Source organism: Bos grunniens, chromosome 15 (assembly GCF_055505025.1).
Source record: "Bos grunniens cultivar Pamir isolate PY7600 chromosome 15, Bosgru_T2T1.0, whole genome shotgun sequence".
Classification (NCBI taxonomy): Eukaryota; Metazoa; Chordata; class Mammalia; order Artiodactyla; family Bovidae; genus Bos; species Bos grunniens.
This window is the reverse complement of record NC_141179.1, coordinates 37,015,735-37,030,016: the sequence shown is the minus strand read 5'-3', so window position 1 is coordinate 37,030,016 and position 14,282 is coordinate 37,015,735. Positions and strand designations below refer to the sequence as shown.

Sequence of the window (14,282 nt, the reverse complement as noted above, 5' to 3'; positions counted from 1 at the left end):
TTCTCTTTAGGTCTCACTGCTCTGCCTTTCCTCCAGTTGCTCTTGCTAAATTGGCCTCCTTGTTGCTGGTCCTACACTCTAAGGGCCTCTAAGCCTATTGTTCCCACTGCCTGGATGCTCTTCCTGTGGCCTGCACAAGGCTTCCTTCACTCTCTCTATTACACGACACCTCCTCAGAGTCCTTACCAGCCTACCTAAAGGAACAATCCTGTAACTCTGTATTTCCTTAACTTGCTTCTATTTCCCTCATGGCAATGATTCACCTCCTCCTGTTACCAACATTATTCATTATGTATTTATTTATTTTCTTCTTCATCTGTGTTCCCCTATCAGAATGTAAGCTCTATGAGAACAGAGATTTTTGTCTCATTTGTTCACTGTTGTATCTCCAGTGCCTAGAACAGTGTCTATTACACACTAAGCACTTGATAAATAATCTGATGAATCAAAAAAATAAATGAATGCATTTTATAAGTTTCTCTGTTTTCTGTTTTGCTCAGGCTGACAGAAAACTTAGTAATAAATTCAATGATGAGTCATAATAATGTATTAGCCTTCATTGAGTATATATGCTTTTATAAAATATTCTGGTAGTCTGTAACCTCATATACCCCCTTTATTATAAGATATTTCTAAACCTTTTGGAATAGGACAGAAAAACACCAATGGCAGGAGTTTGGGTGTTTCGTTGGGTACCTGAGAGGCAACCCACACTAAGAGGGAAAAGGTATATTTGTTAATCAGCAGCAATGCTTAAACATAATGCAAGACAGTCCTCAAGCTAGAAGCCTGAATCTTTGGCTGCAGGTTGATGCTTTGGAGCCTGGAAAGAGCCAGATAAAAATGAGTCAGTGGGTCTAGCAGAGCCAGTGAAGGAGGGAAGCAAGTTTTACCTTTTCATTCCTACAGTTGTTCAGCCCCATATTATTCAGGGTGGACAGTTTCCCATCAACACCATGTGGCTGTTGCTGTTGCTGCTCCCGCTGGATCTGTTCTCGCATCTTCCGAGCTTCCTGAATAGCTTTCATCACTGTATCCTGATCCCCAAACAGGGCAGGAGAGTTGAGACTGGACAGGATATCTGCATACACAGGATGTATTATTAGAGGGTCGTAAGGTTAGGCACTTAAAAAATACTGCTACTGTCCACTCCCCTGTAGAACACCACATTCTCTGAGCAAGGAAGGGGCTCGTTCGCTGTTAAGAAAAATGCAATAGACCACAGAAATTCAGGGTAACTGAGTTGTGCTGGGTTTTTTGTTTTTAGTTCTTGGAGGATACCCTAGCATTTCAGTTTATCTGGGCTCTGTTAACCCGCTTCCTCACAAGTGAAGGTTCCTAGATTCCTATATATGTACACACACACACACACCCCTTTTCTGGTTATATTTAACAATTAGTGGGAGAGTAGTTGGGATGAAAGTGGTAGGAAGGAGCACAGAGACATCTGTGCAGGCTGTCTATTATATTTAGTGTGCTAATGCAGGAAAGCTGTTTCTGACCCAGCCAAAAAAAAAAATCTGTGAGGCTATCCACATCCTGTAGCGATATCTGTATCTGTGTGTTCACACGTCCACTGCAGGAGAGAGGGGGTGGGAAGGAATACACCACACTCTCTGTTCCCCAGTCACTGGCTGGTTAATGAAGCATTCCACTCATGCTGCCTCAGTTACTTACCAAGAGAATGACAACCCATTTCCTACCCACAACCTGAACACCCACTGCTCTCAGTTCCCTGTCTTCTTGACAGTGAGGCTGAATGTGTGGGAATGGAATTTATATAAGGATAAAGCTTAAAATAAAGTGAAAATATTTACTTTCATTATATTCCATGCAGCACAGAAGGACAAAATTTAAAATTAAACGAAATTTCCTCTATATCTTGCATTTTATTGTAGGTTAAAATTGATACTTTAGCTTTTCCAATTTTAGACAAAAAGAAGGCAACTGACTGACAGATTTCAGCTGCTGTGGTAAAGTTTAATGTGATGAGGTTGTGTGTTTCCTGGTATGAGCATTTCATAGCACACGTGTGTGTGTGTGTGTATGTGTGTGTGTATCTGTGTATGTGCACACACCTCACAGAGACAGATGGGACGGAGGAAACCAGACCACGATCAAGCTCACGTCTATGCGTGTGCAGTACATGTGCTTATCACTCGAGTTTAGAAAATATTCCCAACGCTATCTATGGAAAAGTTTTAGAAAGTTAAACAGCCACTTTTTAGCCGATGGAAACCCTGTATCTTTAGTTCTGAAGCTTTTCTGATTAAAAAAGAAAATCCATCCAGTATTGTGTGAACAAGGGTGTTATTACTTCAGCTCATTTCTAGTTCACGATCTAAGGAATACACTCTGCTAAGATGTAAACTCCAAAAGAACAAGGGCCTGTGATACAGTCATTTTTGTCCCTCACTATGTTAAGTACAGAAAACAAATGCTTTCCAAATAAAATTTAGAAGTGGTTTATAGGAGGGCCTTTTCAAGATCAAGCCTATTATTTATCCTCATGTTGGCTTTTTTCCCCTCATCTCACAACTTTCAATAATCCCGTGATCATATTCACATGCTGGGAATGATTCATTTCTCTTTGCCACAGTGATCCCACTGACTTGGAGTGAAAATCTCTGAGCCCCTAAAAGAGTGTCCTGACTCAAAAAGAGGATAGACTGCTGAGTAGATCCTAATGTCCCCAGTTTCAGTAAGGAAGATTTACATCTTATCATCAGAAGAGCCACTTAAGATTCAGCATTGTTCAGCAAATGTTCCAACTATGAGTTTTCAAAAGGAGCACTGAGTTATACGTGAGAAGACCTGGATTTTAGTTTTAACTCTGCTAATTAACAGCCACATGGCTGTGGGTGAGTCACTTTATCTGTAAGACGACAGTTTATTATACAAGCATAACAATAACATACTACCTAACTCATAAGATGATAGTGAAAAATCAAATGAGATAAGATAGACAAAATGTTTGGTTAAACTGTAAATGGCTACACTTATACATTATTTATTGCTGTAAGCAATTCAGGCTATAGGATTAAAGAAAACATGGAAGGTAATACGGTAAAGAAATGCTGGTTCTAGTCCCAAATCCCTTTGAACTTCTGTGTCTTATTGGAAAATTAAGAAATTTATAGAGCATGGTAATAATAATGTTCATATTTATTTGGCTCTCTGCCACTGACAAGTACTTTCACAATTACTGTTTCATTCCACATGTATTTGTAAATGTGTTGGTATTTGGCTGTCTAGTCTTTTGGGTTGCATGCCTTCTGGGTTCCAGATATCATGTTAGAGACTTTATATATATATACATTTCTGTCTTAATTCTCATACCAACCTATAAGCTAGGAAATAATATTTCCTTTCCAGAGATTAGGAAACTCAGTTAAAAAAAATATTAAATAATTTTCACAGGGTCACACAGCTAGTAAGTAAAGGCTCTTTCTCAGTTCAAGGCTGCCTGATGCCAGATCCCATTTTTCCCCTATACTTCTCACACCAGGGTATGACATTCCTAGAGACAATTGGCAGTGTATCAGAGAATGTAAGAAGACAGAGGATCACTATGACATATCTTACTAGATATCCACTTTATTTTATATGATGTCACTGAAGTGTCATTCATATTTGCTTCAATGCAAAACTGATATAGGATAAGGTATAAAATTCACATTTTACAAAGAAAACAAAATTTCAAAAAATTTTAGACTTTTGGCAGGCAGCTTTCAGGCCAGTTTCCTTTAGGCCCTTGGAGAGTTCATGGTCACTCTTACTCTGCCTAGAGTCACTTCAGTGACAAAGCACTGACTCAACACAGAAATTTCTAAGTCTCTGATTGCTGGATCTACCTTTCCTGAAAGTTCTAGTCACCCAAGACGCCACACTGGGTTATGTTTTAGTAGAAAAGAATTTACTTTTACGTTATTTACTTTCAGTATTTAAATTTTTCTTGGACTAAAGAATACTTTGGAAACAAGAATCAGTCATCATTAAACGCATTTTGCTTTCCTTTACCTAATTCATAAGTCTCTTCCTGGTGTTGACTTTTCCATTTACCTAAAGAGGATCCTCTTCCCAAACTTCCTCCAATGGGGCTGGGGATGCTGCTTTTGTTAGGCAGATTGACAGGGCTGGTTTTGCTGGCTGAGAAGAGGCTCTGGGTGGGAGATGTTGGGGACTTTACAGGCTCAACTGTCTTGGGTCGGGATGAGAGATTCAGCGGCTGTGCTGCTGCTTCATCCTACAAGAGTTTAACATAAATAATTATTAAAAAAAAAAAAAGACAAATGAAGCACATTATCACTTAGTAAGCCACAGTTATTTTACACCTCAGAGACAATGCCACATTCTCCACAATAATAACAAAAGAAGCTAATTATCTACCTCCTTGAAGATTCATCGGAAGGAAACCTCATTAATTTCCCTGTGTTATGCTTCTATTTACATTAACTGTGTAGTTGGATCATTCTTTTTGCCAAATTAAAATCTGAATTAGCTCACATTACAGCTTAATTTCCTAATGTGTTTTCAGGGATCCAAATTAACCTAGGGCATTTACAAAGAATTATTTAAAATTTCAGCAGCTCTGTAGTGCTTTTGTGTTATTTTCTCTGAAAAGTTCCTGGAACTATAAATGGGCTCTGCCGCTAATTTTTTAATATATATTTTAAATCAAACAATTGCAAGTACTTTAAAAATGGAAACACTGTAAGCCTTCTTCTGCTCTCCTGGGCCTTTGCCCAGAGAGCCGCATGCCACAGCATGGCTTCTATGTGGCTTTCTGGGCGTGGGCACTCTTCATGGTCTATATTCTGGTCTCTATTCATGTTTAAAATTAATTTTTGTAAAGAGCAAACACACATTATAATTATGTTTTACATACCATGCTATATGCAATTTATTTTTCACGTCTGAAGTGATGTCTCTTTATATTCTTTGCTGCATATATTTACAGAATGTCTATTTTAAGATGCCTGTTCTTCTATACTGAGCACAGTATTCAAATATCTGGCTTCTAACGCTGGTTTTACCAGGAGCTTGAAAGCTAAGCTCTTTACCTTTATTTTTTTGTTTCATTTATTCTGCCATGTAACACCCTTAACAACACTTCTTTCATTCTAGAAATTTAATTGTAATATGAACATACTCATTTAAATGCTAGGTTTTTAAGATCTGCAGTATTGTGTTTAAAACAAAATTTCCAGCAAATGTTAACTCCTCTTTTGCTTCTGAGAAGGCACAGAGAACTTGCGTTTCACATCATTGTTTAGAACACACTGAACTTTCTCCCCTATGGCAAACATGTCACTTCTCTGGGACTCAATTTCTTCATCTATAGAAAAGAGGGCCTGATTCTAGCTGATCTCTAAGGTCTCTTCCAGCACTAAGGGTCATTGTTTAAGTGGGAAGAAAAAGGGATGCCAGAAAATAGTAATCAGGAGGGAAGATTAGAAAGAGAAAATGTAAATAACATGCACAAAAGAGCCGTTATGACTAAACATTGTGCTAGATATTTTCAAGTATATTAGCTCATTTAACTACCAATAACTATGAGACTGGGGAGTAGTATTCTACATTTACAAAGAAAGAAGCAAAGTGATAAAATGACCATCCAAAGCCATACAGGGAAGGACAGAATTTGAATTATAGTTTATTAGGCTCCAAATCCCAGGCACTTTTTTTCTTTGCTGAATTATCAGATAAAATAAGTAATTTGATAGTGTCATGATACCCTAGCTTTATTTTGTTGTTTTGCTTGTTTGTCTTGGTAGGAAATAAGTAATCTGGCACATCTATGGTGCAATGTACTTTTATCTCTAGATATACGATATGGAGAAGGAAATGGCAACCCACTCCAGTGTTCTTGCCTGGAGAATCCCAGGGACGGGGGAGCCTGGTGGGCTGCCGTCTCTGGGGTCACAGAGTCGGACACGACTGAAGCGACTTAGCAGCAGCAGATATACGATAGGTCCTCAGGAAACACAGTCGCATCCCTCACAAACAGTACTTAATTAAAATTTACTTGCCTTTGCTCTGAATTCAAAGGATATTTAGACTAGTTAGTTACTTTACTCACTTCTCAATAACGGTGATTTCTACATTAGGTATGTAGTTAGTTTTCTCCACATTTCTTTTACTTCACCAAGTTTCTTATGATCCCTTAGTTCAGCGTCTTCAAATTTAGAAAAATTTCAGCCATTACTCTTTAAAATATATTTTCTGTCCCTTCCTTCTCTTTCTGGGGCTCTATTTGTATATATTAGGCCATTTGATGTTCTACAGCACTGATAGTCTTTTTTTCTATGTTTCATTGTCATGTCATCAAGCTCACTAGTTTTTCTTCTGTAATATCTAATCTGTTGCTATTCCAAATCAATACCAATCCAGTGTACTTTTCATCTCAAACACTGTATTTTTCATCTTCAAGCATTCAATATGAATTTTCCATGCCCTGCCTTATAATGTTCATGTTTCTTGAATATGTGGAGTTTATAATATCTAGTTTTATAATTCATTTTTGAATATAGGCAAACTTCAGAGACATTATGGGTTTGGTTTCACACCACTGCAATAAGTCAAATAACCCAATAAAGCAAATCACATGAATTTTTGGTTTCCCAGTGCATATAAAAGTTATGTTTATACAATACAGTAGTCTGTTGAATGTGCAACAGCATTATATCTAAAAAACAATGTATACACCTTAATTAAAAATAATTTATTGCCAAAAAAATTGCTAACCATCATCTGACTATGCAGGATTTCCACAAGCCTTCAATTTGTAAAAAGTACAATAGCTGTGAAGGACAATAAAGTGAAGCTCAATTAAAAAGTATGGCTGTAGATTCTAATTTATTATTTAGTCTTACAATTCAATAATTTCCATTTCTACCAACAATGCCACTGAGCATGGGAAGCACTGATTAACTCCCAATCAAGTCAATTCTTTTCCACCATGGCAGGCCTGCTGTTCATCCTCACAGCTTGTCCTGCCCCAACAGACACTTTGTGGGTGAAGAGAAGCAGATATGCTTACTTCTTCACTTGGTCTAGTTGAAAGTCTCTTTTAAGAGCTGTTTTTATTGTCTTATCTAGTAATTTTATCACCTGTGTTATTTTGAGGTTTATCTCTAGTGATCTATTTATTCTCTTCATTATTTTTCATATTTTCTTACAAGCCTGATAATTATTGAATAGATGCTCCACATTGAGATTTTTACAGTGTTGGATTTCAGTTTGTATGTTACCTTAAATATTTGTGGACTTTGTTCTAAGACATGGAGAGCCTTACCAGGCTTGCTTTTAAACTGAGTTAGGCAGGTATAGAGATAATTTGGCCCTACTAGTGAAGTCCATGGGGTTGCTAAGAGTTGGACACAACTGAGCGACTTCACTTTGACTTTTCACTTTCATGCACTGGAGAAGGAAAATGCAACCTACTCCAGTGTTCTTGCGTGGAGAATCCCAGGGACAGGGGAGCCTGGTGGGCTGCTGTCTATGGGGTTGCACAGAGTCGGACACGGCTGAAGTGACTTAGCAGCAGCAGCAGCAGTGAAGTAACACCCTGCTAAGGACTCTACTTGGTACCCATGTGTCAAGAGATCATTCCAATCTGGCCAACGGGAATACAAATCATCCTCAGTTCTTCATGAACCTCGTAGTGGTTTTGCCTGCTACATCTTGCTTTCCCCCTGGCCTCAGATAGTTTCCTCACATGTATAAGCTGCTCAATACTCAGCTAAATACAGGGAAACCTTCTGCGGATCTCCTGTGCTCTCTCTCTATACAGTTCTCTCCTCTGGCACTCTACCTCACAAATTCTATCTACCTTGGCATCTTGAAACTCTGAAGTCTTGTCTCTCTACTCAGGAAGCCTGCCAAGCAGCATGTGGGGAACCCCCACATACACCCCACACTATTGCCTGGAAGCTTTTCAAGACAGTAAGCTGGATCAGCTGTGGTGCCTGCCTCTCTTGTTTCGCTTCTATCAGAGGTCACTTTCCTGTATTCCTACTGGAAATGTCTGAAACCACTGTTTTATATTTTGTCTTGAGTTTTACTTCTTTAAATTTGGAGAGCAAATAGAATCCCTGTTCCTCCATAATGGTTTAAAATGGAAAACTTCTTGGTTTCTTTTAGAACCTCTCAGGGTATACAACCAGATATTTCAATCACAATAACTATTACCACTTACCAGCATCTTTATTATCATCAGATTCCTATCATCAACATCATTGCTATACTAACATTTATTAAATATTTACTATATGCTAGAGGATGTATTATCTCACTGAAGACCCATAATAATATTAACCTTCAAATTGCAGAGGCAAAAACTAACATTAAAAGAAGTTAAGTAACTTGCCCAAGGTGACACATCTAGTAAAAGTCATAGAACTGACATTTGAACAGAAACAACCTAACTACTGATGTTGACAACTGTAGCAAATAAAAATTCTTCGGGGGAAAAAGGAACAGAAGACCATCTATTTTTATTTTTATTACCTTCAGCTAACAATGCCCTAGGTTACATAGTCATATTATATACAGAGGGAAAGAATGACTATAGAAAGAAACATGAGATATTTTAGTGACCCTAATTCTTTCAATTAGCAAAACATAAGATTATTTTTAGAACTTCTACAATAATAGGTTGGAGCTATTTTAAAAATTTAAAACATTTGCTTTATGTCTTAGTCTATATAGTTTTACTCACACATACAATAAACAATCTAATAAGTATGATAAATGTTTCCTTTGTTATTAACATAAAGTAGAGTCAAGTTAAATTATACAGAGAGCTCCCTAAGAATTTGTATGTGGTCAAGTGAGTAATAAAATTCAGTTGGCCCACAAAGCTGGAATGGTAAAAGCAGATATAAACTTGAGTCTAACCAGGGAACATTTTACTCATCCAGTAAAGGCTTGGTTTGGTGCAATTCCATTTGGCCAACTCACTTACAAAATGACTTTTTCATGTTAAAATATTTAATACTCAATACCTCAAGTCACTGATGTTTGATATGCTTATACTCCAACAACTATAGTTAAACAAAGTGCTTTGGTTTGAATTGTAGTGTTCTCTTACTCACAAAAAGAAAGTCCTGGAACACAAAATAGTCTGTTTCCATAAGTTAATGCTATCTTATTAAATGTAAAGCCCCTATTGTCATATCTCAATATTTCTAACCACAAAGCATAAATGTTCATTTACTTTTTTGGAGACTGTAAAGGCATGGGGGACATTAAATTAATTCCTTTGGACAGGCACAGGCAGAACTATCCCTCCTAATTATGTTTACTTTTTTTTTAATCTTTGGTATTTGGGATCCATATTTTTAATGGCTTTCCTGAAATCTCGAAATTCCTATCTACATGTTTTAGAAAATAAAACAATTTCAGTAATTTTGTGGACTTCAATGCTGTTTCATTGGCCTTAGGTATTTCCCATGTAATGAAGTAATAATGGCAAAATTTCTCCAAAGGCAGTACTTTGGACACATACAATAATACATCTGTGCTTAGTGTATCCTTCAAAGTAAGTAAGTCAATGATATAAAAGAATTGTTTCTTTGAACTTTCTGAATTTTTAAATTCAATATAGGAAGCAAAAACAATCATAAAAACCTATAAGTACCAGCTGCAGCACAAAGTTAGACTGGATCATCAGTTCCCCTCTGTCACCAAGTACTTCCTGGCTACTCCATTTTAAGACACTGAAAATCAGTGAGGAAAGGATCTATTAATGTTTCAGTCATAACTTGGGCGATCCTATTTATCCTATCACAACTATACATGGCATTGAAGCATAATTAGATTATGACACCATTCATTCCTCAAAGCCCACATTTATAACTATTGTTTGAGGGAGAGAGACCTTTACCATCAAACCATATAAAGGTCCAGCATCGGGTTCTCTTTTTTTCTTGTCAATCTAAAGTTTTGAGATCCTCCTCCTCTAGCACTATCAGTTGGCTCCCCACCTGTTTAAAGTTAGAGAGAAGTGTCACAAGACTATGACAAAGACTGGTAATAAAACCATGGCCATACATGCCAATGAACATTAAAAAATAAAAGTCAGAATCCAAAGGGGAAAAACTGTTGAGAAATAAGTTTGCAGATTCAGGTAAAGATCTCACAATATGGCACTATTGTTATCAAAAGGGAAACACCTGTTTCTCAGTGCTCAATCATGAAATTTACCATAAAGAGGAACATTTTGGGGTTCCTTTATGTTGCTTTGCTTCCTGCTGTTTATGCCCAGCACAGCCTGGTTCACTACCTTCCTTGTGAAGCTATTTTCCAAACTGTTTCCATAATCCTGCAAAGCAAATACCTTAACTTGAGTTACAGGGCTGGTCCCTCTCTTTTCATTTTTTATCCCAGTAGGTGAGACTGCCCCTGCTGCGTTTGGTGGCTGTGGAGTTGATGGCATCTTTGCTCCAGGTGACACCTGCATGCTGGCCAGCTGAGCGGCATAGAGCTGCTGCAAAACAGGGAAGACAAAAATCATCTCTTTAAATGCAGCTGAAACAGAGCTTCTGAAAAAACTTACCGTATTGTTAGATAACTATTTCTCTGAATGCTTTGAAATTTCTCTTTCACTATTTTTAAAGAAGAATATAAAAAAGAATAAATAGTATAACAGAAAGAAAGAGCAGTGCTATGGGAGCCATTATTCTGTTCCTGGTCCTTCTAAAAATAAGTTTAGGACCCTAAACAAAGGATTGACTTGCTCTGGAACTCAGTTTCTTCAATCATACAGAAAGGAATTTGACTAATTCCTTTGATCTCAAATATTCGTTCGAGTACTTAAAATCGTTATAAGGTGCACTAAATGTTGTTATGTCCATTCATGTAATTTTAATATTCATGAACTAAGAAACTGATCTAAACTTTTCCAGGCACTTCTGGAAGAACATCATTCTAATTCAGTACTGACTAAACTTTTCTAGGGATGCTGACCCCTCTGGGTGTTCAGAGTGCTGCCCTCAAGATCCCTAAGGCCCAGTACCAGTCCCTCCTTCCTCTATGCTGCATATAGCATAATCCTAAAGAGAATATAGCCAGATTTGTGGAGGAAAAAAGTCAAGCTTCTTTTTCCTAGCACAGGATGTGAAATCCTTAACTGTCGATTTATTAGCTTTGGGGTGCAACTGGTGATAAATAAATGTGTTAATCTGTTATGGTTAACCAGAATTCAGATACCTCAATTTTAACATAATTTAATGCTTGAAAACGCCATTCAAATATTTTATTTTCTTCTTATCATCAAGATTAAGCCATTACCTTGATAGTCATATTTTTATCATAATAAATAAAAAGCTTCCTAGTTCATCAACCACAGAGAAAACAGCTCAAACTTTGCCATATTAGTAGAGGAGAAAAAACAGGTGGTTTGTATGTAATTTCTAGCATTACTATCATTCAGATGGACAAATAAAAAAAAAATTACAGTAATCAAAAACAGACCTTTCAGCACATGTAATTAAATGAAAGCTTAATAAAGAATAATTTGCAAGAGCCAGATGTGCTTATGTCATGATTGTTGCTTTCTTTGGAACAATTTCTCTAATATAACAAGCCTCTAAAGAAATTAAAGTTTCATAATTCTGTATGTGCAATGACTCAGTGGCAAGAAAAATTCACAAGTAATAGCCAGTCAAACTGCTAGAACTTCAGGGAGAAAAAAGACTGTCTTGTTTCCTTTTTACTCTGTTACACTCTTTTCTTTTAAAATTCAGCCAGGTGTCTTCAAAAGGGGCAGGGATGGGGGTGGGATGGAGTTGGTGCTAAGCCAGTGAGGGAACATTACATATTGAATGGAGTGGAGATGGTTGAGAGTTGGAAAAGTAATGACTATATGGCGATAAATGGTGGCTAGTATCATCACCAATATGCCTTACTATTGAGTATTAAAGAGTCAAGAAATCTTAGACAGGTAAGAGTCCTTAGAAATCATTTATGTCTTCATTTTAGCTCCTGATTCACAAGATGAGAAGAAAGTCAATTTTACTCAATCACAAGTCCTTCAGGAAACTTTAACCAGTGAAGAAAAGCTGAAAAACAGATTGTTGGACATAAATCTATTTTTTTTAAAGTTGATTAAATTCAGAAATCCTTCAAAATAATTGAACATTATAGTTGCTTTTTAGAAATAGAATAGTGTTAATTGCTTCCTCTAAAGTTTTGACAATCATTTATTTTATATTTCTTTATTAGGATTGTACTTAAGAAAGACAAGATTCCTTAAGAATTGTGATTTCTTGGAGTTCCTTGGGTGTTGTGGTTACTGATACATTAGATGCAGGAAGAAGTATGGCCATAGTTTATAAAACTTACAGAGCTGGGTAAACTGGACAGTAAGATATTAGATAAGATTTAGTAGAAAGAGCCTTGCAATAGAAATCAGAAATTAAAGTTCACTGTAAAGATAGAAAGTGCTCATGAAAGTAAACATTTTCACATTCTAACAAAATATTTTAGATATAAGTATAGAGCTTTTCAGATTGAGGACTTTAGATCTGTCTTGGATAAAAGAATGCCATTCATTAACAGGCATAGGTTTACGGAATAATTTTACAAATAGCTCACCTTCTAAGCAAACATTAATTGAATATATTCTATATGTTAGGCTTTGTATTAGGAGCTGTAAAAGTAGTTCAGTCATGTCTGACTCTTTGTGGCCCTATGGACTATACAGTCCATGGAATTCTCTAGGCTAGAATCCTGGAGTGGGTAGCCTTTCTCTTCTCCAGGGGATCTTCCCAACCCAAGGATCAAACTCAGGTTTCCTGCATTGCAGGCAGATTCTTTACCAACTGAGTTATCAGGGACGCCCAGGCTGGAGAAAGGAAGATCCACTGGAGAAGGGAAAAAGCTACCCACTCCAGGATTCTGGCCTGGAGAACTAGTCCATGCAGTTGCAGAGTCAGACAGGACTGAGTGACTTTCACTTTCATTAGGAGATGAGGAGGCTTCAAACTCTTGGAACAAGCTTATGGTTCTGGAGAGGATGTAAGATAAAGATCCTCAGCATCTGATTTGTACCTTTCCTGCAAAGCTTATCACTTTTTAAAAACCTTGTGTATAGATATGCACTGGTTTCCCTGGTGGCTCAGTGGTAAAGAACTCACCTGCCAATGCAGGAGAAGCGGGTTTGATCCCTGGATTGGGAAGATCACTTGGAGAAGGAAATGGCAACCCATTCCACTATTCTTGCCTGGGAAATCCCATGGACGGAGGGGCCTGATGGGCTACAGTCCATGGGGTTACAAAAGAGTTGGCACAACTTTAGTGACTGAACAGCATAGCTATACACATGTCTTATCATTTTTGATAAACTATAAGCTTATTGAAGTCATGACCAAACTAATTACTTTTGAATGCCTAGTATCAAGAATAGTGCCTTGCAAATAAAAGATAATCAATCAATATTTTCTGAATTAATGTCCCATATAAAGTCACTGGGTGTTAGGGAGGAGAGATATTCTCTCTATAGATAAGGCAACAGCAGTGGTATATGATTACATTTATTGCAAATATGATGAATAATTTTATGGCAATGAGTTTTAAGATATAAAAGGAAAATAAATTCAGTTCAAGTTAAATTATTCTAAGAAACTGTCTTCTTGAAGTCATTTTTAGAATGTTGACTAGATCGGTCCTGAATAACTACTGGCTTCACTAACCCACCTTACATTTTCCTAAAACAAATTGTAGTACTAATTTTTTCTTCTTAGCCTAATTATGTATAAATTTAAATTTTCCCTAAATTTTACTGTATCCTTTTCTGAAAGAACATAAAATATTAGTTATTTATATAAATAGCTTTAAGTTAGAAAACTCCTTTGAAAACTAATGATTTAGGAAGGAAAATAGGTTCAGTTCAGTTAAGTCGCTCAGTTGTGTCTGGCTCTTTGCGACCCCATGAATCACAGCAATCCAGGCCTCCCTGTCCATCACCAACTCCAGAGTTCACTCAAACTCACGTCCATCAAGTCGGTGATGCCATCCAGCCATCTCATCCTCTGTCATCCCCTTCTCCTCCTGCCCTCAATCCCTCCTACTATCAGAGTCTTTTCCAATGAGTCAACTCTTCATGTGAGGTGGCCAAAGTACTGGAGTTTCAGCTTTAGCACCATTCCTTCCAAAGAACACCCAGGGCTAATCTCCTTTAGAATGGACTGGTTGGATCTCCTTGCAGTCCAAAGGACTCTCAAGAGTCCTCTCCAACACCACACTTCAAAAACATCAATTCTTCGGTGTTCAGCTTT

At 37.2% G+C, this 14,282-nt stretch overlaps 1 protein-coding gene across 50 annotated transcripts in view; it reads right to left on the bottom strand.

The window, feature by feature from the left end:
• SOX6 (SRY-box transcription factor 6) overlaps nt 1-14,282 on the bottom strand; it is a 719,879-nt gene that overhangs the window by 86,592 nt on the left and 619,005 nt on the right. For 22 of the 50 annotated variants that reach the window (XM_086339827.1, XM_086339833.1, XM_086339855.1 and 19 more), the window contains 3 exons: nt 10,343-10,492; nt 4,063-4,246; nt 894-1,081 (listed from right to left, as the gene is read on the bottom strand). In XM_086339827.1, the coding sequence (XP_086195953.1) occupies nt 894-1,081; nt 4,063-4,246; nt 10,343-10,492 (522 nt within the window). Of the gene's footprint in view, nt 1-893; nt 1,082-4,020; nt 4,247-10,342; nt 10,493-14,282 lie in introns of all 50 variants that reach the window. The other 28 variants (XM_086339818.1, XM_086339841.1, XM_086339823.1 and 25 more) reach the window with 3 other exon arrangements.